This window comes from Lactuca serriola, chromosome 1 (genome assembly GCF_051521515.1).
Source record: "Lactuca serriola cultivar US96UC23 chromosome 1, Lser_US96UC23_V15, whole genome shotgun sequence".
NCBI classification, from domain to species: Eukaryota; Viridiplantae; Streptophyta; class Magnoliopsida; order Asterales; family Asteraceae; genus Lactuca; species Lactuca serriola.
The window spans coordinates 244,713,991-244,738,989 of record NC_136408.1 but is presented as its reverse complement, the minus strand read 5'-3'; the positions used below and the strand labels follow the sequence as shown (position 1 = coordinate 244,738,989).

Genomic DNA, 24,999 nt, shown 5'->3' with positions numbered 1-24,999 from the left:
TATGTAAAAAAAACCCCTCGATATTATAAATCCACCTCATGGCCGCAATTAGATCATGAGTCCCATTAAACTTTGGCGGCTTTGTGTTGTTGAACTATCGATACAACAACGCGTCGCCTCCATGTGGCCTGGCTGCAGCAACAGGTGCAGTGGTTGCAGAAGCAGCAGCCTCAATAAAAGTAGTGTAATGCTCATCGAAGGTATCAATCAGTTTGGTCTTAATAGACCTAAACATCTCTGATATCGCCTCTCGAATAGCTGAGGCCACCTCCTCATGAATCATCCGGCGAATCTCCTCGTCACTGGTACCACTGGTACCACTGCCCCTTACGTTGTGGTGTGTAACCACCATGATGTATCTGAAACACAACATAAAACATCAGATACTCGATTGTGTAAACTCACACTTGACTACTCGCCCCTACCCACTCCTTAGCATCCTGAGCATCCTTACTTGGTTGCCTGCAGACCGGGTGCTTTCAGTAGTACGGGCCCAACACTACCTGCTATACCCCATCTGTAATCACCAAGTCCTCCTCCCAAGATTCTAATTTTTAATTAATCTATATCTTATCATGGTCCACTCTCTCAGAAAACTCTGATAAGCTCATTTAAGCATCTCTTCCTAGATTATCCCCAACTCAAAACTCATCATATACTTAAGCAATAGCAGATAACATTGATAAAGAACATTTCCCTAGGCTAAGGCATCACAGATCAGGCAACTCCAATATGAGATACCTAGCCTACTCTCTAGCATGCAATTCTAGTAAAATACATCATAAATATTGCATAACACATTGAAATAGTATTTTGGGAAATCACCGTTCGGGCTCTAGCTGATTGTACACACTGCTCCATTAGTTTTTCTCTTGAAACTTTTTCTTATTCTTTAGAAAATCATTTACTTTGAAAATCTTCCTCAAATCCTCAACTTGAGTCCAGACACACCCGAAGGTATATCCGAATCCCTCAAACCAAGGCTCTGATACCAACTTGTAACACCGTAAATTTCAACCCAAAATTTTCATTTTTAAAACTCATAAAAATCTCATGTGTTATATTATCATATAAATAAAAACCATAAGTGTCTCAAAGATCATCATCATCCCAATTACAATCAAATCCAAAAATCCTCAACATGGTCCCGAACAAGTGTGTACAATCAAGCTGGAGCCTTCCCGCGATCCTCGGAATTACCTGAAACACATAGCACATAACATGGTAAGCATGAAGCTTAGTGAGCTCCCCAAAATACCACACACACAAATAATTAGCCACTCGAGGCTATAACTCTATAAGACCCTCCGGTCAATGTGTCTCAGTGGGACCCTTCGGTCTAACTCGGTAAACTCATAGCAAAAATAGTCAACTTAAATCACCAAGACATAGTGCATATTATTACAATACATAGATAGCACATAAACAGCTCAATCACAACAAGATACCACTCATGGTAAGTGTGACAACTCGAAATTTCTAACTTGTGTAAACATTCAAATTTATCAGTGTTAGACTTATTTTGCTTCCAGTTATCACCATTTGGAACCTGTTTTGAGTATTCTAACTCTAGCGAATCAAAGGGATTAGTATTTGGAAGTGTCGGTTTAAGTTCTAATCTACCTAGCAACCGTAAACCTCCTTAAAAAGAAGTTTACGGTCGAGACCTTGAGTTTACGGTTAGGGTGACCATAAACCCGTTTACGGTCAGATGGAACCCCCTTTGACCGAGAACTCTACTCTATATATAGGGTATGTATCCGTCATTTCACACTTTAAACACTCCAAATACTTTCCCTCTCTTCTCTCTCTCTACAATTTCGGGTTTGTTCAAGAAATCCTCAAGAACACGGTTGTGTTATGGACTGAAAACACCTTCATTGCCTTCAAAAACCATAAGTATCGTCTTGCCCTTCATGAATCGAGTTAAAATCCTTCGTTTTAGACTTAGGATCATCACCCTTTTGCTTGAACAAAAGAGTTTATGGTCCTATGAATCTTCATAGACCGTAAACCCTTATAAAGGGTGTTCTTATAGCCTTTACCCTTCCTAAGGCTAAGCATGGTCCCTATAATCTGATGCCTTTGAATGAAGCCCTTGAAAAACCATCCTTTGTGCAAGATTGATGAGTTTGCGGTTGAATCTTCTTAGATCGTACACCCCTCAATGACCATAAACCCATGGACCGTAAGGTCACTAGACCGTGAACCCATGGAACCGTAAACCCGTGAACCGTATGGTCACTAGATCATGAACCCATGGAACCGTAAACCCATGGACCGTAAGGTCACTAGACCTTGAACCCATGAGCGTAAGGTCATTGGACCATAAACGCTAAGACCGTAAACACCTAATACCATTAACACTTGGACCGTGAACTCCAATGGTCATACCTCTTTTACCGTAAACTCTATAGGGTGGCCATATACCATAGTTATGCAATCATATGTGATTGTATCCCATAAATCTTAGAGTTTCCTAGTCAATAAGGGTGTTACCCTTCTTATTTAGTCGTCTATACACTAAATTCATACACATACATGTCTATATGTGTCTATTAGGGTCATTGTGTTCTCAAGGTTACACCTGGCACTCTGCGCTCCTCTTCCAACCACATGTCAGAACAACTCACTACACCTGAATTCATACCCCTACATTTTTCTGTGTTTTAATGTTTTCAGGGGGAATACTAGCCAAACTTAAATGCTTTTGTTAGTTAATACAAAGAGCTTCTAATAAATATAAAACTCATGCAATTCTCATACTTTAAACATTTTTTACTATGTTGAGCATAAGGGACGTTTTCACTAAAATTGCATAGTTTTTCGGACTCGCTATTCAGTACGTTATACATGCAAACTGTTATCGGTATAGTTTGGTATTTTCTAAACATAACAAGTACAGAATCTTTCACTACTAAACATATGCACTAAGACAGAAATAGTTTACAGTTTACATCACCACTTTATCATGGTATTCATAACTGTAATTATCCCTACATACGGATTTTCACTATGGTAGAACGCTACTACCCTACATGTAAACTAGATTGTCCGATACTATGAGGCGCTACTTCAATATTGTACCCTTAGGTGTACAGTGATAAATCCTATCATAGTATAACTAGAGTCTCCTAGAGGGAGAGAGTGAGATTTGTGAATAGATCTATTCGGGACTGACAGTCCCACACATGAACTACTAGCTACAGTTAGGCGGGCACGCCTGGGGTGTACAAATGTAATTTAACTCGATTCCTGAAGAACGTTGGAAAGGTCTCTAGTCATATCAAGTATGCTTATACGGCTCACAATATGTATAAATCACTCTTATTTTACAAACTGTCATTCTTCAACGATTTTATTTTGCTAAATAGAACTAATACACACTACAACTGGAGAATTCCCAGAGTTCTCAAACTGAATCACTCATACAATGGTTTCACGAACGAAATACTTATACATCATGATTAGCATTAGCTAGTCACATGAAGTGTTATTTTCGCATTACACAATAGTTTTCAGTAATGAACATTCATGGTTTTATACACAATTTGAAAACACTACATTCTCACTAAAGAAAATATCGGATTTTCTTGGAAACATACAGTTATTCATGGTTTTATACAGAATTGAAAACACTACATTTTCACTAAAGAAAATATTGGATTTTCTTGAAACTATACGAACACCTCTACAAGCTCATCAACAAGTTTTCATTACAAAATGCCACTTATGAACTCACCAGCTTTATGCTGATATTTTAAAATTGCTTGTATTCTCAGGAAATCATTAGAAAGGTAGTTGCTGGATTTTTGAGAAGCTGGAGCAATAAGAGTTTTATGCATGTTTACATTTTACAAACTATTTGATGTGATTCAAACAAGTTTCAGACAAAGTTCCAAACTGATGTAATCATTTTCATTTACATATTCACTGTAATGGTTGTGTTGCTATGATTGTTATTATTCATTGGTTGTGCTGATACATATGACGTCCTCCACCCCAGAACGTTTCTGTCATTCTGGTTTTGGGGTGTGGCAGATTGGTATCAGAGCCCTTGTTTATAGCGAACTAGTATACCGAACCTTACGTGGTATACAACTATAGACACTAAGGGGCCTAAGTGATCTACACTAAATGTATACTTTCAAAAATATAAGTATTTTTTTTTTATAAAAGTATACGAGCATGCATACATAACTGAATTCGTGTCAATAGTAGAACAAAAAAAAGTATTTGGATGTTGGGGCACTGCGGTTAAACCTAGGCAGTTATGTAATCATGTTTAGGGTCAATATAGCCTGATCAACTATATTCATTCGAGACATGACCAACATGTGCTTAAGAGTGACTGTGGTGTTACAGCAGACCTAAAACTTACCAAAATCATCCCACATAAAATACTATAGGAGTATTTTAACTAGAGCCAAACTCAGTATACAGATTCATTCCAAGTGTTGCTACCTCTTCTTTTTTAAGCGATAACTTACTTGCATCAATAACCTTTATGTGCTTATCGATTGGTAGAACACTTTTGTTATCACGATGATATATATATTGTTTCATATATCTTGAGGACTTACCATCCTCTTCTTCCTGATTGTTTCTAGAGAAAGATGCCTCCCCGACCAAGACCCACCAGAAGGAATAACAATCTGCCACCACCACCACCTCCTAAGTTCGATCTCGTCATGTTGTAGGCAACAGTTACAGCCGCTGTGACTGCAGCAATGGCACTAGTGAATGCTGGTGGGGATGGAGGTGGAACCGACCTACAAAGACAAGACGGAAGTCAGGGACATCAAAAGGAATGTTCCTACAAGGACTTCATGAATGCAAAACCCAAGTCCTTCGAAGGAAATGGAGGTGTCATCGCTCTGACTCGATGGTTCGAGAAGATCGAATCCATCTTCGAAATTTGTGCCTGTTTCGAAGCAAACAATGTGAAGTTTGTCGCCTGCACTTTCACCAACAGAGCTTTGACCTGGTGGAATGGTCGAGTCAAAACCCTAACCCTGTCGGTGGCTAATGCCATGGGTTGGGAAAGACTGAAGGAACTCATGCTTGCAGAATACTGTCCGAGGGGCGAAATGCAAAAGTTGGAGCACAAACTCTGTAATTTGAAGATGAAGGGTTCTGACATTGCTGCCTCCACTGCTAGATTTTGTGATCTAGCTCTCCTCTATCCGGGATAGGTCACCCCGAAAGAAAGAAAATCAAGAAGTGCATTTGGGGACTGATGCAACCAACCAAAGGGAATGTCTTGGCTGCTAGACCGGCCACATTTTAGAGCGCCAAGGATCTGGCACAGAATCTGATCGATATGGAATCGATCTGCACAAAGTGGCAGCTGTCTCCGAGCCACAAAAGGAAAGTGGTGGGAAGAAGAAGAAATCATGAAACAAGCGGAAGGGTCAGTCTTCGCAGGAGCCCTCCAAGAAACAACAAACAGTGGTTGTTCATGTCGTTACTGCTCTTGCTGCTGCTTCAGCTACTGTCCCAACCACCCAATCTCCTACCGGTGATTAGGCTGGAAAACTACCTCTGTGCAACAAGTGTAACTTCCATCATCACGGACCCTGCCATGAGTTGAGTTGCAACAGTTGTGGAAAGAAGGGACATACAACTTGATACTGTATGGCACCAGCCCAACCCACCAACCAGGCTGTAGGAGCAGGTGCTGGTTAAGCTTGTTATGGATGTGGAGAGGTTAGACACTTCAGGAGAAATTGCCTCAAGGCAACAACTGGTGGTAATACAAGAAGAGTTCTAGCGATGGGCCAGGAGGAAGCGGTCGCTGATCCTACCATTGTTACGGGTACGTTCCTCCTCAACAACTCTTATGCATGCATTCTTTTCGATTCTGGTGCGAGAGAAGTTTTGTTAGCCATCCATTCAAACACCTTCTCAAAAATAAACCCCAACCGCTAACCGAAACATTTACCGTCGAGATGGATAACGGCGAGAAAGAGAGCACTAACGACATATCCATAGGCTGTACCCTTACCCTAGGAAATCATTCCTTTCCCATCGATGTTATGCATGTATCTATTAAGAATTTTGATGTCATTATCGGTATGGATTGGTTGATCCCCAATCGTGCTGATATTCTTTACTTCGAGAAAGCGATCCGTCTCAATATTCCTTTGGTGAAACCCTCATGATTTATGGCGATAAGCTCAGTTCAAACCTCCGTATCATTTCATGCATCAAAGCCCAGAAACTCCTGCGAAAGGAGTGTCATGCATTCCTAGCCCATGTCATTAACGAGAAGCAGGAAGTTAAAGACCTCGAGAGCATCCCTGATGTCCGCAACTTTCCCGATGCCTTTCCCGAAGAGCTCCCGGGAATCCTTCCCGAGCGCCAAGTTGTGTTTCGCATCAACTTAGTCTCCGGAGCTACCCCTATAGCCAAATCTCCATATCGCCTAGCGCCAGCAACAATATAGGAGTTATCCAGTCAGCTCAATGATCTGATCAGCAAAGGGTTCATAAGACCGAGTTCCTCACCCTGGGGAGCCCCGATTTTGTTCGTGAAAAGAAGGATGGATCCTTTCGGATGTGCATCGGTTATCGAGAACTGAACAAGCTCACTATCAAAAACCTTGACCCTCTTCCTCGAATCGACGACCTCTTCTATCAACTATAAGGAGCCAGCTACTTCTCCAAAATAGACAAAAGATCAGCGTACCATCAGCTACGAGTTCATGAGAGTGATGTTCCTAAGACAACATTTCAGACTCGGTATGGTCACTATGAATTTGTATTACTGCCCTTCGGTCTAGCCAACGCACCAGCGATATTCATGGACCTGATGAATCGGGTGTGCCATTCTTTCCTGGACAAGTTCGTAATCGTGTTCATCGACGATATACTTGTCTATTCCAGAAGTGAGGAAGAACACCGACAACACTTGACATTGGTGCTGGAAACTCTAAGGGCGGAGAAGTTGTACGCAAAATTCTCTAAGTGAGAATTCTGGATTTTAAAAGTAAGCTTCCTAAGTCATGTGGTAAGCGAGGAAGGCATACACGTGGACCCCTCAAAAATCAAAGCGATAGAGAACTGGTCAGCACTGAAGATGCCCACAAAAATCCGTCAATTCTTGGGTCTCGCTGGTTATTATCGCAGATTTATCCAGAATTTCTATAGAACTGCCAAACCCTTAACCACTCTGACTCTGAAAGGCGTACCTTTCTGTTGGAGTGAAAAGCAAGAAACTGCGTTCCAAACGTTGAAGCGGGCCCTATGCAGTGCACCTATCTTATCTCTGGCCGAAGGGACGGAGGCCTTCGTTGTCTATTGTGATGCATCCAATCAAGGCCTAGGTTGTGTGCTCATGGAGCGGGGAAAAGTCATTGCTTATGCCTCAAGACAGCTAAAAGCGCACGAAGTCAACTACACAACGCACGACCTGGAATTGCGAGCAGTGGTCTTTGCATTGAAGATATGGAGACATTATCTCTACGGAACCAAGTGCACTATCTTCACTGACCATAAAAGCCTGCAACATATTTTCGACCAGAAGGAGTTGAACATGAGACAACAGCGATGAGTTGAGCTACTCAGTGATTACAAGTGCGAAATACGCTACCAACCCGGCAAGGCCAATGTGGTGGCAGATGCCCTCAGCCGGAAGGAGTGCTTAGGTCATAAAGTGAAGACACTGACCATGACTATCCATTCCCATTTATCCACGCAAATCAAGGAGGCTCGGATGGAAGCCTTAAAACCAGAGAACATGTCGGCTGAATCCTGGAGACGAATGGAAAAGAACCTAGAGATCAAGGGAGACGGAGTCTATTATTTCATGGATCGGATGTGGACCCCAAAGTTCGGTGGTTACAGAGATGTTGTCATGAACGAAGCTCACAAGACCAGATACTCCATTCACCCAAGATCGGACAAGATGTACCTTGATCTCAAGAAACTATATTGGTGGCCGAACACGAAAGCAGAAATCGCTACCTTCGTGTGCAAGTGTCTGACTTGCGCCAAAGTGAAGGTCGAATATCAGAAGCCCTCAGGTCTGCTCGAGCAGCGAAAGATACCTGAGTGGAAGTGGAAGAGGATTACTATGGATTTCATCACTAAATTACCCAGATCTCCAAGTGGGTATGACGCCATCTGGGTAATTGTCGACCGACTGACTAAATCTGCCCACTTCCTTCCAATCAATGAAAACTTCAAAATGGAGAGACTCACACGAATCTACATCCAAGAGATAGTTAGACTACATGGTGTGTGATAGTTTGTTTTGTTTACTTCTTTTTATAGTTTATTTTAGCATATTTCATTCATAATTTAGATAATTTCCATGCATATTTTACTTTTTGTTATTCTATGACTATTTCGGGTACTTTCGAATCTTCTGAGCATAATTGCAGGTTTTCGGGTCTAGTGGAGTGGGAGTGATCGGGACGTATGGGAAGCGATGGGATTTGGTAGACAAAAAGGATTTTAGCCTTGGTGATTGTGAAGATGATGCATGGAGTGAGCTTGATGATTATTCGAAGGCTTGGAGAGAGAAATAAACTTTAAATTTGCAAGATGCGGGAGTTTATTCAAGCGTGCGTAGATTGTTAATCGGGCGAGTGTACGCACTTTGGAGGATTTGGAGAGGTCAAATTGGGCTTAAAATGAAGAAAAACTTGAAGAAAATGGGCTAGGAGGTGATTGGACTCGATCTGGGCAAGTGGGATATGCTTTGGAGGCCCAAAATCTCAAAAACAAAACCCATGCCAGGCATCACCCGCACAACCTACCCATGCAGCAGCACACGGGTCGCGCAAGGCCCTGCAAGGGCATTTCCAGGAATTCATGTTTTAAGCTATATGGGGAAGGTTACTGCCTATCTTTTGCATACTCTTGGACATCCGATTTTTGGAGATTCTCTCTGGAGTTTTGAAGACTTTTGAAGGCCAAGAACACTTGAAGAGCATCATCTTTTTACCTCTTGATTCTTGTTTAATGTTTGATACAATCTCCTCTAACTTTGTTTCTTTGAGTTTAGTCATGCTTGGCTAAACTAATCTTGGTTGACTTTTTGTTGAATCCTTTGAACTTTTGATGGATGTTGAAGAATCCATGAACTTGTTCTTAAATCTTTATGGAAATGTTTTGTGTGTTATCATATTATCACTACTAGTATGTTTTTATTCATGAGATTAAATGTGTTTGTGGTGATTAGTTGGCTATTTTCTTGATTAAGTATAGGATCCTCAAATTAGCAAGCAACAAATGATTTTTGTGTTGTTTTTGCTTCACACAATCATAAAAACATTTTCAACAACATGGTAGTGAAAGCAATTGACTCCTCTTGGATTTGGTGACTTTTTGGTTCTTAATGCTAGTTGACTTTCACTAATTACATGCTATTTAGAATTAGTGACTTTGACTAAGGAAATTGTTATGAGCTTCTCTAGCCATTTCAACAATTAATAAAAGTCTAGGTAATCTCAAGCTCCTTGGATTGCTATAGCCAAATTATGGATTTAAATCAAAGTATTGCACCATCGGATTCTAATGATATGTTCATCAAAAGTCAAAGTGAGGAAACTTTATGTCAACCATCTCTCCCTTATTGATTTTACATCACACCCTTATTTTTTTTGAAATGGTCTATTTAAATCATAGTTAATTCTAGTTTGTTTCAAGTATTTCAAAACACTAAAACCCCCCATTTATTTTTATTGTTATTTTACAAGTATTTTTACAAAGAGATTATTCATAGAGTTATAAATTGAATCAATCTCCGTGGATTCGATCCCTTTACCACTATACACTATTTTTAGTGTGTAATATTTAGGGTTATTATTTTTGTTGGCCTCGACAACCACCAAATTTTTAGCGCTGTTGTCGGGGATTGGTTTATTTTTAATCAATTTGTTTGTCTATGCCCATATCTCAACGTACAGGTGACTTGATTTACAACCCAGAAATTGAAAAAGAAGCAAGGCATTTGGAGAAGGAAAAACGAGTTGAATGTGGTCAAACTTCTAACCCCCATGGGGACCCGGAGGTTGAAACCGCTTCATTAAGTGATATAGAACCCGATTCTAGTCCCGACCCTCGCCAAGAAATTCCCGAAACACCACCCCTACAACAAAATCCACCCATTATTGAACCAATTGCAATGGCGGATGGAGGAGAAGTTCCCGAGAGAACCTTGAGGAAAATGATGGAGACCGATGTTACATAAACTCCAACCGGTATCAATTACCCGGTTTTGGAAGGAGGTTCGGAATTGAAGTCAAGTTTAGTCCATCATCTCCCAACTTTTCATGGATTGGAGAATGAAGACCCGCATAAGCACTTGAATATGTTCCACATTATTTGCACTAGTATGAAGCCACAAGGGTCAACTAATGACCAAATCAAGCTAAGGGCATTCCCCTTTTCATTGGCCGATAGAGCAAAAGATTGGTTATTCTATCTTCCACCGGGGTCGATCAACTCATGGACTGACATGGCAAGAGATTTCCTTGATAAATTCTATCCCGCTTCAAGAGTCTCAAGTCTTAGAAATGAGATTTGTGAAATCCGCCAAGGTCAAAATGAGATTTTCCATGATTATTGGGAGAGGTTCAACAACTTGTGCTATAGTTGCCCACAACACCAAATTCCGGAACAACTCCTCATTCAACTCTTCTATGAGGGATTGTTGTCAATAGAGAGAAGACTAGTTGATGTCTCAAGTGGTGGAGATGTCCTTAGTAAAACCCCACAACAAACAAGACAACTTTTCAACACCATAGCCGCAAATTCACAACATTTTGGCCCTCGCCAAGATATGAAAAGAGACACACAACACAAAGTCAATGAAGTGGGAACATCAAATCTTGAGTCTCAAATCAAAGATCTAACCTCCGTTGTCCAAAAGCTAGCCATGGGACAAACTCCACAAGTGATGGTTTGTGGAATATGTGCAATGATGGGACATCCTACGGATATGTGTCCCATCCTTCAAGAAGATGCGGAGCATGTGAACGCCACATGAGAGTTCCAAAACTATCACAACAAGCCATCAGGTTACCAAAATGCATATAATTCAAGTTGGAAGCCAAATCCCAACATGAGCTAAAACCCAAGACCATTGCTTCAAAACGCATTGGCTAGACCATCCTATCCACCACCACAACCTCATTACTAACATCAACAACCACACTATCAACCCAAACCGCACCCTCCACATCATCATCAACAACCTCCTTAATCTCAACCAAGTAGCATCGGAATGTCTCTTGAAGACATTGTCAAATCTCTAGCCACTAGTACCCAACAATTCCATAAAGAGACAAGGACTAGTATCTCCAACCTTGAAGCACAAATGGGAGATATAGTTACATCCATAAGCAAGTTGGAATCCCGTGGTAAACTCCCTTCTCAAACGAAAAGAACCCAAATGTCAATATGGTGACCTTGAGAAGTGGTAAACAAGCCGGAGAATGTAGTTCAAAGAAGAAGCCAAGGGAAGAAGAGAATGAAATAGAGATCATTCCCATTGAAGAACCTATAATCAAAAATGATGCACAAGCCGGAGTTCCAAAGAAGACTACCCCTCTAGTAACACCAATAGCCACTCAACCACCATTCCCCTCCTGACTTGCAACTTCAAAGAAGAATATGGAGGAGAAAGAGATTTTGGACACCTTGCAAAAGGTGGAAGTAAACATCCCTTTACTTGATGCAATCAAGCAAATCCCGAGATATGCAAAGTTCTTGAAAGAACTTTGTACCAACAAGAGGAAGTTGAAGGGAAATGAGAAAATTTTGATGAATGAAAACGGATCCGCGGTTTTACAAAGGAAACTTCCACCCAAGTGCAAAGATCCCGGAATGTTCACGGTTCCTCGCAAGATTGGAGATGTCACTTTTAGTAGTTCTATGCTTGATCTTGGTGCCGCTATCAATGTCATGCCTTATACGGTGTATGAATCATTAAATGTCGAACCCTTAAGTGAAACCGGTGTCATAATCTCTCTTGCGGATAAATCAAGTGTCTTTCCTAGAGGTGTTTTGGAAGATGTCCTAGTGCAAGTGAACCAATTGGTCTTCCCGGCGGATTTCTATGTAATTGATCTAGATGAGCAAGTGTCCTCCAAATCGTCTCTAATCTTGCTTGGGAGACCGTTTTTGAAGACGGCTAAGACGAAGATCGATGTGTATGCGGGAAGTTTAACAATGGAGTTTGATGGCGAAACAATAAGGTTTACTATTTACGATGCCATGAGATATCCTAGTGATGTTTCATCTTTGTACTTTGTTGATGTTGTTGAGCCAATTACTCAAGAATTGTTTGAGTTATCTAATGGTGATATGTTGGAGATGATCTTAAGCAAAGGATTCGACTCTGGCAAGCTAGCCGAGCAATTAAAGCTTTATTCTTTGGATCCGGAAGTCGAGAAGTTGGTAAATAAAATGGAGATGAAGACGTACACAATATTAGATGTCAAGCAAATTGAATTGCCCCCAACTCATACAAAATTGCCTCCATCCCTTGTTCAACCACCCGAATTGGAATTAAAGGTCTTACCTCAACACTTGAAGTATGCCTACTTGGGAAATAATGAAACCCTTCCGGTTATCATCTCAAATCATTTAACTGAATTTGAAGAAGAGCAACTCCTCAAGGTGTTGAAGGAGCATAAAGAAGCCATGGGTTGGACGATTGCGGATATCAAGGGATTGAGCCCCTCCACTTGTATGCACAAGATCTTGATGGAGGATGAATGCAAGCCAAGTTGGGATGCACAAAGAAGATTGAACCTGTCAATGATGAAAGTTCTGAAGAAATAGATTTTGAAGCTCCTTGATGCGGGGATGATCTACCCAATATCGGATAGCAAGTGTGTGAGCCCGGTGCAAGTCGTTCCAAATAAGACGGGAATCATGGTGGTCGAGAACAACAAAGGTATGATGGTCCCCACCCATGTGCAAAACGGGTGGAGAGTATGTATTGACTACCGTAAGCTCAATGCAAGCACACGAAAAGATCATTTCCCATTGCCTTTCATTGACCAAATGTTAGAAAGGTTGGCTGGGAAATCTCATTATTGTTGTCTCGACGGGTATTCCAATTTTCACCAAATCCCGGTGGCACCAGAGGACCAAGAAAAGACAACATTTACATGTCCATTTGGTACTATTGCATACCGGAGTATGCCATTCAGATTATGTAATGCCCCGGCCACTTTCCAACGTTGTATGGTTAGTATCTTTTCGGAATACGTTGAAAACATAATTGAGGTTTTTATGGATGATTTCACGGTATATGGCAACTCTTTTCAAGAATGTTTGACCAATCTCACAAAAATTTTAAAAATATGCATTGAAACAAACTTGGTTTTGAATTTTGAGAAATGTCATTTCATGATGAGTCAAGGTCTCATTTTGGGTCACATTGTGTCTAAAAAAGGAATTGAGGTAGATAAGGCCAAAATTTATGTTATTCAAAGCTTACCTTACCCGACTTGTGTTCGGGAAGTTCGTTCTTTTTTGGGCCATGCAGGTTTCTACCGAAGGTTCATCAAGGATTTTTCAAAGATAACAGGACCAATGTGCCAACTCTTGCAAAAGGAGGTTGATTTCGAGTTCAATGAGGCATGCAAAGAAGTTTTTGACAAGCTCAACGAGTTGCTTACATCCGCTCCCATTATGCAAGCACCAAATTGGGATCTCCGCTTTAAGATCATGTGTGATGCAAGCAACTATGCGATAGGCGCCGTTTTGGGTCAAAAGAATGGGAGGGCCTCCTACGTGATCTATTATGCATCAAGGACACTATACAATGCTCAAAGCAACTACTCTACCACGGAGAAGGAGCTATTGGCCATAGTGTTCTCCTTGGAGAAATTTAGACAATACCTACTTGGTACCAAGGTCATAATGTATTCGGATCACGCAGCACTTAACTACTTGATAACGAAGAAAGATGCAAAGTCGAGACTCATCCGGTGGATCCTACTGTTACAAGAATTTGACTTGGAAATCCAGGACAAGAGTGGATGAGAGAACCTCGTTGCCGATCATCTAAGCCGGATCACTTCACATGAAACTCCTCTCCCGTTGCGGGACGAGTTTCCGGATGAGCATCTCTTTTCCCTTACTCAATCTATTCCTTGGTATGCCGATATCGTTAACTTTTTGGTCACAAAAAGGTATCCCGACACAATCACACATGCTCAAAAAGACAAGTTGAATAGTGATGCAAAATACTATGTGTGGGATGAACCTTATTTGTGGAAACATTGTCCTGATCAAATCATTAGGCGATGTGTACCCAACAAGAGCACCAATCCATTTTTCAATTCTGTCATGAATTTGCTTGTGGGGGACACTTCGGACCTAGCCAGACTTTGAGAAAGGTCCTTGAGTGTGGATTATTTTGGCCAACCATGTCACGCGATTGTTATATGTTTTGCAAAAGTTGTGAGCGGTGCCAAAGGACGGGAAACATTTCGCAAAAGAACCAAATTCCCCAAAATCCAATCCTTGTTTGTGAAATTTTTGACGTATGGGGGATTGATTTCATGGGCCCATTTCCCGTCTCATTTGGCAACGTTTATATTTTACTCGCGGTTGACTATGTTTCTAAATGGGTTGAAGCCAAAGCCAGAAGATCGGACGATGCCAAAACGGTTATCGAGTTTTTAAAGTCTAATGTTTTTGCGAGATTTGGTGTGCCTAGGGCTTTGATTAGTGATAGAGGGACGCACTTTTGCAACAAAATGATGGAGGCTCTATCGAAGAAGTACAACGCAACCCATTGTGTCTCTACCGCCTACCACCCTCAAACGAATGGTCAAGTGGAGGTCTCGAATCGTGAAGTGAAGTCTATTCTAGAGAAAACAGTGAATCCGACAAGGAAGGATTGGAGTTTGAGACTTGACGATGCCTTATGGGCCTATTGGACCGCTTATAAGACCCCGATAGGAATGTAGCCCTTCAGACTGGTTTTTGAAAAATCTTGTCATCTTCCCGTCAAGTTAGAGCACCGTACATTTTGGGCGGTAAAAAAATGCAATTTAAATATTGATGAGGCGGGAAGACATAGAAAGCTTCAACTTCAAGAGTTAGAAGAATTGAGAAATGACTCTGATGAAAACTCGAGAATTTACAAGGAAAAAACAAAGCTCTTCCACGACAAGTCCATCACCCGGAAGAATTTTGAAACGGGGCATAGGGTTTTACTTTACCATTCACGATTAAAGTTATTCCCGGGCAAATTAAGATCAAGGTGGATTGGCCCATTTGTTGTAATAAAGACTTTTGACCATGGAGCGGTCGAAATCCAAAGTGGAGAAACTGGACAAATTTTCAAAGTCAATGGGCACCGATTAAAGCCATTCTATGAAGTTTTTAATGCAAGTGTTATTGAAATCATCCACTTGGATGTCCCAGTGTGTTGAACCAAGCTAGAACGACGTCTCGCCTAAGACGTTAAAGAGGGGCATTTTTGGAAAGCTTTATGCTTTCATGTTTCTACGTTCGTATAAAGAAGTTTTGAAAATGTTTTCATGCGTCTTTTGAAGTCATTTTTGAAGAAATCAAGAGTTTCTAGGTGTTTGGGGCCTTCCGAATCTAGAACTAGTGAAGAAACGGAAGAAAACGGAGAAAAATCGAGAACCGGGAGCAGGATGTTACGCGACCCGCGCATGGGTGCGCGGCTGGTGTGCGTGGCCGACCTTCAACTTGCGACACAAATCAGACCCTTAAATGCATGATCTGCGCGACCCGCGTGCCCCCTCGGCGCGACCCGCGTGCTGCCTTGACGACCAAGCCCTATTTTGTTGACCAGCTCTGACTTTCGTTGACCAGGTGGTTTACTGAGTTGACCAACGTTGACCGGGTGTTGACCACACTTGAATATGGATTGAAAACCTCCAGCAACTCTTCTTCTCCATTTCATTCTCTCAAGCACCCACCATTCTCTCTCAAACTCTCAAGAACACACAAACCCACTTTTCACTAAAATTCGAATCCGACGAGACCACCACCATTCTTCACCATTTTCTGTGCTCTACAAACCCTGCCCGAAATTTACTCCGATCCATTGTCGGCTTTAGGGGTGCCACCACCACCCAATTCACCGCTTTGCGGCCAACTCCGGCCACCTCTCGCATTTCCGACACCATCAAACTGTTTCTTTTTCCAAGCTCTTTACATCAAACCGAACAAAACCTCAAAACCTCACCAAAATTTTTCCCGGAATTTTTGAGCCACCACGAGCTGCCGCCGGATTTTTTTTCACACAAATCAAGTTGAAAATATTCCTTTAGTGAACAAGTCTTACATTTTGGCACCCACGAATAACCACAAAGCTTAGGGTGCACGGTAGCAGATTTCGGGTTCAAGTTCAATTTTAGGACAATTCGGGTATTTTCTTTCCTTGGTTTTTATCACATTGCATTGTTGCAATTCGATAATAGCATCCAATTATGGTTTGAAAATTGCCTAAGATTGTTCTGTAACATACCAAAATTCAAGACTAAAAATTTTCTTTTAATAAAACATTACTTAAAGCGAAATCATCAATCCAATTATAATCAGAGTATTAATTTCCAAAACACATGTTCATTATCAGAGTAAAACATTCCCAGGCTGTTTAATCTATGGTGTGTGCCATGCGATCACCCCGAGCTCTTCCCTCCGCTACCGGAAGTACCTAAAACCAAAATTGAAAACCGTAAGCACGAAGCTTAGTGAGTTCCCCACCCTACCACATACCATGCATAACCACATACTGCACATACTGGGCCACGCTCGCTATCCTGGTCCTCGCCCGCTACAACGCCCCCGCCACTACAGGCCCCGCCTAGCTTCGAGCCCCGCTCGGATACAGATCTGTTTCACTTAGGCCTCGCCTGTCACAGGGCCTCGCCCACTAACATATAATAGCACATAAACATATCACATCACATCACATAAGCTAAACACATACTAATGGATCTTGTCCTAAGGCCTCGCCTATCTCTGGGCCCCGCCCTTGTCTTGCTACTGATGAGTCATGGAACCCCGTCCATACTCCTATTCATAGTGAGGTACGGGCCCAGCCCACCCTCACTCCTTCCCTAACTTGGGCCTCGCCCCTGATCTGCTGCTACTGAGATGTGGAACACCGTCCACACTCTGCTATTGGTGAGATACGGGACCTCGCCCACACTCACCTCCTTACCAGGCACATACAAGTATCACACAGACAACAAGTATAAACTATCACATAAACCATTCCTTGGGCACCCGCCCTCTATCATTGGACCTCGTCCCGAATATCATACTAGCATACTGTGCCTAGGGCTAACCCCCGGGTCTTCTACTCATAACTATATGGGTCGGCGTTGTAGCCGTAGACCCATTCATACAAAGGGAAACTCACCTGCACTGGCTGAACTGGCTGATGAACCCACTAGTTGCTGCCCGGCAACTCTCTGAACTCCTACTTCACTTGCTCCCCGAGCTACCAATATCAAAGCAACACTGAGTCTAACTGACCCCCGAAAGACAACCAAGTCAGCTCTGGTCAAAGTCAAAGTCCTGGTCAAAGTCAACCTTCCAGGTCAACCCTACTCACCGAGTCACCCTGTTGACTCGCCGAGTTCATATGTTCAGAGTCCTGACTTGTCCAACTCACCGAGTCTCCATTCGACTCACTAATTCGAGTCTCAACTCGAAGGGTTTGGGGTTTCGCGACCTGACTCACCGAGTCCAAGAACAGACTCGCCGAGTTGTTCATCCAACTCACCGAGTTCCTGCCCAACTTCATCTGACTCTACGAGCTCTTCATCCCACTTGTCGAGTTCCTCCAAATCTTCATGCTACTCGTCGAGTCCATTCAGATCTCCATACATGCAGAGCACTTTTGAGTCATGCATGGACTCCAAACTGTAGATCTACACTTCCCAAGCCTTTTCCTCACGTAAAGTTGCAAACTTTATGTGTAGAGAAGGAGATCTAGGCAAAATGCACCATACACTAGGGTTTAAGGTGAAGAGGCTCCATAATCAACTCAAGGGCAGATACTTTATGCTTCTCAAGACCATAATATGCTTAGATCCGAAGTAGCAACTTCAGATCTGGCTTCTAACTCAAAAGGCGTAGCTAATCATGGCTAAAAGCCCCCAAAACTCACAACCATACTAGATATAAAGGAGGGAAACGACTTAATACCTTTAATAACTCAGAAAGTTTCCCCAATCTTCAGATCTAAGGCCAATCCTTGAAGCTTCAACGATTCCCCTTCTTCTTCTTCCTTCAAATCACTCAAGGATGGCTTGGAAGCTTGAATGGGCAACAATGGGGCTTAGGGTTCAATGTTCTGGGTGAAAGAGGCAGTAAAGGAACCCTAGGGGAGAGAATGAGACATTTAAATAGGCTCCAAGTCCTGAATTTAGGGTTTTCCTCGCACAGACCAGACTCGTTGAGTCCCCTTGGCCGACTCGCCGAGTCGGTCACTTACTCCTCGACCCGGATCCCGCTCGGACTCGCTGAGTTCCTCCTTGGACTCGCCGAGTCTCCCCTTAAAGTTAGGGTTTTCTTTCCTTTCTTGGCCTTCAAAACTTTGGGTGTTACAACTCTCCCCCACTTAAACTAAACTTCGTCCTCGAAGTTTGCTATGCCCCACCGCCTGCGATCTGCCTCTAATATCCCACCAATTAATCCAACACCAGCTGCCTACCTTCGCTGGCCTTCCGCTCGGTCATTCCTGCTAACACTAATCCTTGCGGATAATAGACTCGGGTCACCCTGACCCTGGACATCCTGGAAACACAACTTACTCACCGACAATCCTTCTGGTACTCACCGAGTACTGCACTGAACCTATAGGGGTTCACCCCTTCTTTTCTTGCACAAATTCCTTGCCTTCCCAAGGCAAAGCTCCATAACCAACTATTTCCTCTGTCACTGTGAAGGTCCTATCCTTCACCAACTCCATCACCCCCACTATTTCCAGTACGAGTCATCACCGTCAGTAACCACTGACACTCCTCTCTGTCAAAACTTGGTGCCGAGCACCCCTCGATTCCACTAACTGAATTCCACCATACACTGCTTACCCGCAGTACTACTGACTGAAAATTCTGCTATTTCTTGTCTGCCTTCCGGATGAACTGAGACCACCCTAGTCGCTACCAACCTATCAATGTCTGGATTACCGGCTCCCACCGGTAGCTAGTCCCACCACAACCACTAGTCGCTCCCAGCGACTTCCGAAAAAACTTCGACCACCCATAACTGCTCAATCTATTTTGCCATTCAGGCACTACAAACCTGGGATCCCCGATCCCCTAACTTGACACTAAGGTCCCTACCAGGTCCCACCTGGGATTTTAAAACTCACGGTCCTCGCCCACGGGTCCCACCCGCCTCTATCCTTCTAGTCCATCTAGTCTAATCACTCTCGCTCGGGCCTCGCCCATGGGTCTCACCCAACCATACTACTGAGCAACCCTGCTCTCAGGTCTCATCTACACTGCTAATCTCATACGGGCCTCGCCCACGGGTCTCTCCCAACTATATCCTGGAGCGGCCTCTCCCAAGGTCTCACCTCTCTAGGGCTATACAGGCAAACTCCCTATCATTCTCATCCACTACCCATTCCTGATCCCTATCTGATCACTAGGAGATAAGGTCCTCGCCCCAACTCTGCTAACGAAGCTACTAAGGAATGCTACAGCTTACCCGTAGTCTTACATCACCATCCATTGCTGACTGCTAGTGAATGTTATGGCTGCCCCGTAGTCTTACAAACTTCCACCACTAACTGCTAGTGAATGCTACGGATGCCCGGTAGTCTTACATCACTTTCTACCACTGACTACTAGTGAATGCTACGGCTACCCCGTAGTCTTACATCACTTCCTACCACTGACTGCTAATACGAAGGCACCCATGTGCCATTAGCTCTCAAGATCCTCATTCCGACTCCCTCGAGTCGTATGGGCGATCCACAACCTGAATTCCCAACCACGTACTAACCATTACCATCACACGCATTAGATGATGGAGAGTTTCTCAAACTCCCAACCCTGAAATCCTCAATCCATCAAACGCTGAACCACTTCTTTTCCTTCTCGGAGGTCGCGCAGTCATTCTGGGTCTGCGTGCTCTTACCTTTGCACACTCGGAGGATTCTCCCCCACTTCGATCCTGCTTACCCCTTGTTGCTCAATACTCAAAAAGAAATCCCAATCCTTGCTACCATTCCATAATCAATCTGCTGAGGAACCCAAGCTTACCATAGCTAGGGATCTAACCAATCCATCTCTAACACTATACAACTCCGATCTAGCGAGACATACCAAGTCCCTCCCAAGCATGCTACAGTTAATGCATCCTATGTAACCTTCTCCAATACAGCACATCCCCTCACTACCATTCGAATATCCAAGGTATGCAGATGGCATATAACTCGATCACAATCAACCTCTCAAAAATAAAATACTCATACCGATAATGATGCAGAACCATAACAATATAATCATGCACAAATAAAAGAACTGAAAATAGAAATCGCATACCTGCAACGTCCGATGCTGATCGCACCTCTAAGGTAGTCATCTGAAGAGCTCTGCCTCCTACCGCAGATGCCTCTACACGGCCCTGACGGCCGTCTGTGATCCTTAAAGTTGTAGGGGCAGGTGCCATCACACGTCCTGCTAAAAACAAATTGGGGCACTAGGCCTTGTTGTGGATCCGTTGTTTGCAGTGAAAACATAGCAGGTCTGATCCCTGTGAGGTGGTAATAGTACAATCCATGCTGAAATGACCAGTCCGACCGCACTTGAAACAACTAGACTCACCACTGCTACCACTCCTGCATGCGCCCCCGTGCGCCCTGCCACACTTCCCGCACCGACTGCGGTCCTGATAATCCCTCGACCTCGAATCCGATCCCTTGGGCCTTTTGCCTGAACCTGCAACTACCTGAACCTCATCCGGCTTCCTCTTCTGGATCTGCTCCAAATCAATTTCCCTCTCTCTAGCCCGAGAAATCATATCTTCCAGCGTCTTACAGCTGGATTTGCTCACGAACTCCCTGATGTCATCCCTCAACATCTCATGGTATCGGGCCTTCTTCATCTCCTCATCCGCGACATACTGCGATACAAGAAGATCCCTCTCCCTGAACTTGGCGGTGATCTCCGCCACAGTCTCAGTGGTCTGCGTCAAATCCTGAAACTCCTGTGCCAACTGCTACACCTCAATAATGGGCGAAAACTCTGCCTTGAACCTGGCCGAGAAATCACTCCAAGTCATCGCATCCAATGCGACATCATCCCCCAAAGCATGACCAATCTCCTCCCGTCAATCCCTCGCTCTGTCCTTCAAAAGACAGGAAGCGAGTCTGACCTTGTCCCCCTCAGGACACCGGCTCGTACGGAATGCGTTGGCAACATCAACCAACCATCTGATGCTAGCGATGGGGTCCCTAGCCCCATGATAATCTGGTGCCTCGCAAGCCCTGAACTCTCGAAATGTCAAGGTACGTGCTCCCATCAATGCCATCATCTCAGTACGGAAGGCTCCCAGTCTCTCATCCAAAATCTCCAATATACTGCGCGTAACCTCAGCTGATATCAACTCCCTCATTCGCTCCTCGTGATGCTCGGCTCCTGAACCCGAGCCTGATCCCTCTCCGGCGCCTGATCCGCCCGCTGGTCTCTCTCGCAATGTCACCATACTGAAAATATAATACATCCACTATCAGAATACTCATCATGCTGCGAGACCAAAAACACTCCCTACTAGGTTCACGGTCTTCTCTTGGCCTTTCCCGAATCGAGTACGAATCCTCTGCTTTCAGTAGTACGGGCCCATACTACCTTCCACATCTATCCGTACTTTTCTCAGGAATTGCTTTGACTCTACCAGGTCCCTTATCCACTACTACTGCTCTCAGCACTATCTCATCCTAGGCATACCCTAGGGAAACCTCTGACTCAACTCAAACAAATCCTCAGTTGTTGAAGGTCTCCTTGTGATGCCAATTAGCCATCACCTGGATACCATCATATGTGACGAGGCTCAGATAATCCTTCAAGTAAAAGACTCGTCCCTACAACGGTTGCACTCAAACAAGAGCTGCGCAATAGGACCAAATCTAGCACTCTAAGATTATTCAACCCTGATCACATGTGATGTGTCGTATCCTGTTGAAAGGGGAGCATCATAGGCTCACATACGAAGAGCTTGATTCCATCATGGGTATAGATGATCCATTCCGCATCAGCTCCCAAAATCAAGAGTACCAAGATTTTCTGTGTAACCCGGATGCACGCTTTTGGATGCAGATTTCCGGTCTCACTACCTTCAACCCGAGCCGACAGCGTGCCAAGCACATTGTTCACCCCTGCTGAAGAATTGCTCATCGAGTTCTCACGACAAGCATCTTCGGGCGTCTCGAGCCCAGTCTAATCAACAGATATGAGGTATTTTTCCTCCGAAGCATGAGGCGTGCACTCCCCCTTAGTTTTTCAGGCTTCTTTTTAGACAAATGCGGCTCCATACGCTAGCGTTCCATAGGGGAAATTTTCATCAGGGGACTTATCACAATCATAGGTCGAGCCGTCGGCCTAGACTTCCTGGCTCCCGAGTACATACCTGTTGACACCCCACCGAACTTCCTGCTAGACTGTGACGCTCTCATCCAGATGGAGATGTTGCTCGATCGGGGAACCCGCATGTACAGTTGGTTAGACTCCGACAAAGCCCCATTTTACATCCTGCCAAGTTGGATTGGTTCTTCATTCGACACAGACAACCCCGACACTTGGCTTCCTCCAAAACAGTTGACCCAATCAGGTGTATTTCCAGAATTCGGTGATGATGAGGGTGACGAAGCAGAGGAACAAGAGGAAGAAGATGACGAAGAAGACAACGAGATGCCCGAAGCTGAGGACCATTTTGACCAGCCTTTGATGCAGCAGCGAATGCTTCAGCATAACCACTTCCAGGCCCCTCCACAATGTTTTGACCAGCTGCATCAGCAGGGGGGACACGAAGTCCCACCATATTTCCCCCTACGTTCTTTGACCAATTTTCCACAATGTTCTCCATGGTGCAGCGCATCGACACCCAAACGCAAGAGAATACGAGAGCCATCCAAGATGTGGCAGCTGTGTGGATAGATTGGAGCAGTCCTTCCCTCACACTTCCCGCCAGGTCCAGGATATGTGGGACTACCACTATCGCCACGGGCATTTCCTGCCGCCTGACCCTCCGATTTATGTCATTTCCGCCCTTTCCTTAAACATTGATGACAATGCTTGTTCTTAAGCTTAGGGTGGGGCATTTCCCTTATTTTTTACTTTTTCATGCATTTTTAACTAGGCTGCATAACATTTTAGTTTTAAGCTAATTTTCATTCATTTCTTTTTCTTTCTCTTATTTATATAAAATTCCAAATATATTTTATTTTATTCTTTTTCACCTTTTATATTTTTGCATAACATTTAGCTTAGGGCATTAACATTCATGCATTTTTGTTGTCTGTTTATTCTCACCCCCTTGGATGCCATGGAATAGGTTCACAGTTATTGTATCATTATTGGTCCAGGATCTTATTGTTATCTCACCCATCGAATCGGGACCACTAGCTGCAGTTTGGGACTTCATACTTAGGATCAGATGTTGGAAGCTTAAAGGGTTAAGTGATCATGGCCAAGTAGTTTTCATGAAGAATTATGCATACAATACTAATGATTGTAGGATATACTATAGCAATGGATGTCTTAGCCTTGCAGTCACTACCGCCGAGAGGATCACAGTTGATCATGTTTGAACCGTTAGGATGAAGCACTAGTGCTTGTCCTCGAGTAGAATCCATATCCGGTCTCTTTTCATCACCATATCTTTTTGCGATTTTGTTAGGATTTTAGAGAATTTTTTTAGTCTGCATGTGGACATTTTCATTATTTTTGAGAAAAAAATCCCAAGTTTAAAAAGGATCTTACATTATATCTTTATGCTCCACACATGGTCATTTTCTCACTTAGACCATTCGGATTATATTACTACCCTTTCGGTTCCACTTACACACTTTAGGAACCAAATCTTGAGTCAAAGGGTTATCATATTAAAAATTTCCATTGTTATTACATTACCTTCAAGTATGGTAAAAAAAAAAGGGCAGGCAATTCCCAGCTGCAGAAATCTGAGAAGGGTGACCGGTTCAATTATTGAACAAAATTTTCCAACATTTTGGTCACCCGGCATTTGATATTCATTTGTATAGGTTTGATTCATTGTATTTAGATTGAGTTGTTTTTCGCAAATTGGTGATGTTAGGAGGCTGTCGAGTCGGATCCTACGGGAGGTTTGTGTTGGATTAGTGTCTAAGCCCGTAACCATGTTTGTCAAGTACTTGACCCGATTGTGCATGGTCCTTTTGGGTTGCCTTCAAACCTGGCAATGGAATAGGATAATTGTTAGAGAGAGAAGAATGATTTATTAATTTACTACTTGGTTAATAAATTAATTTGAAATCAAGATAAATGATTTATTAATGTATTATGGATATAATATATTAATTAGAAATCATATTGTTTAATTAATATTTAATCAGAAATTAATTTGGAATTAATTTTAGGATTAAAGGAATTAATTGAAACTACAGGGACTAAAGGTGACAATGTTCAAATGTTGAGCATTGAAACATTCTAGAACCTCCCTTAGAGGTGGGTAACGAAATCTAGAATGTCTTAGGGTTTCCTTGGGCTCTAAGGGTGCCTTGGAAGCCTTAGGGAGGAAGTTAAGGGATTAGGGTTATCTAAGATACACCTGCCTTATCCTAAACCTTCCTTATCACCTATATAAACCCTTATAGGGTTGGATTTCGTCTAAGGCACTCCAATAGAGTTTTAGAGCCGAATTTTACGCTTCCCTTCTCTCTCCATAGTAATCCTTGGTTGGTGGGTTTGTTTGTGAGCCATTAGAGGCACTACACTTGTGGTGCTTGCTTTCAAGACTTAGGGTTTGGAGATTTAAGTTATTATTACAA

General features: G+C 43.1%; 1 protein-coding gene across 1 annotated transcript; it reads left to right on the top strand.

Annotated features, from left to right (window-relative positions):
• Positions 1 to 11,624: 11,624 nt before the first annotated feature.
• On the top strand, positions 11,625 to 12,797 carry LOC145066934 (uncharacterized). Its single transcript, XM_079014172.1, has one exon. The coding sequence runs from the start codon at positions 11,625 to 11,627 to the stop codon at positions 12,795 to 12,797; it is 1,173 nt and encodes a 390-aa protein (XP_078870298.1).
• Positions 12,798 to 24,999: the final 12,202 nt, after the last annotated feature.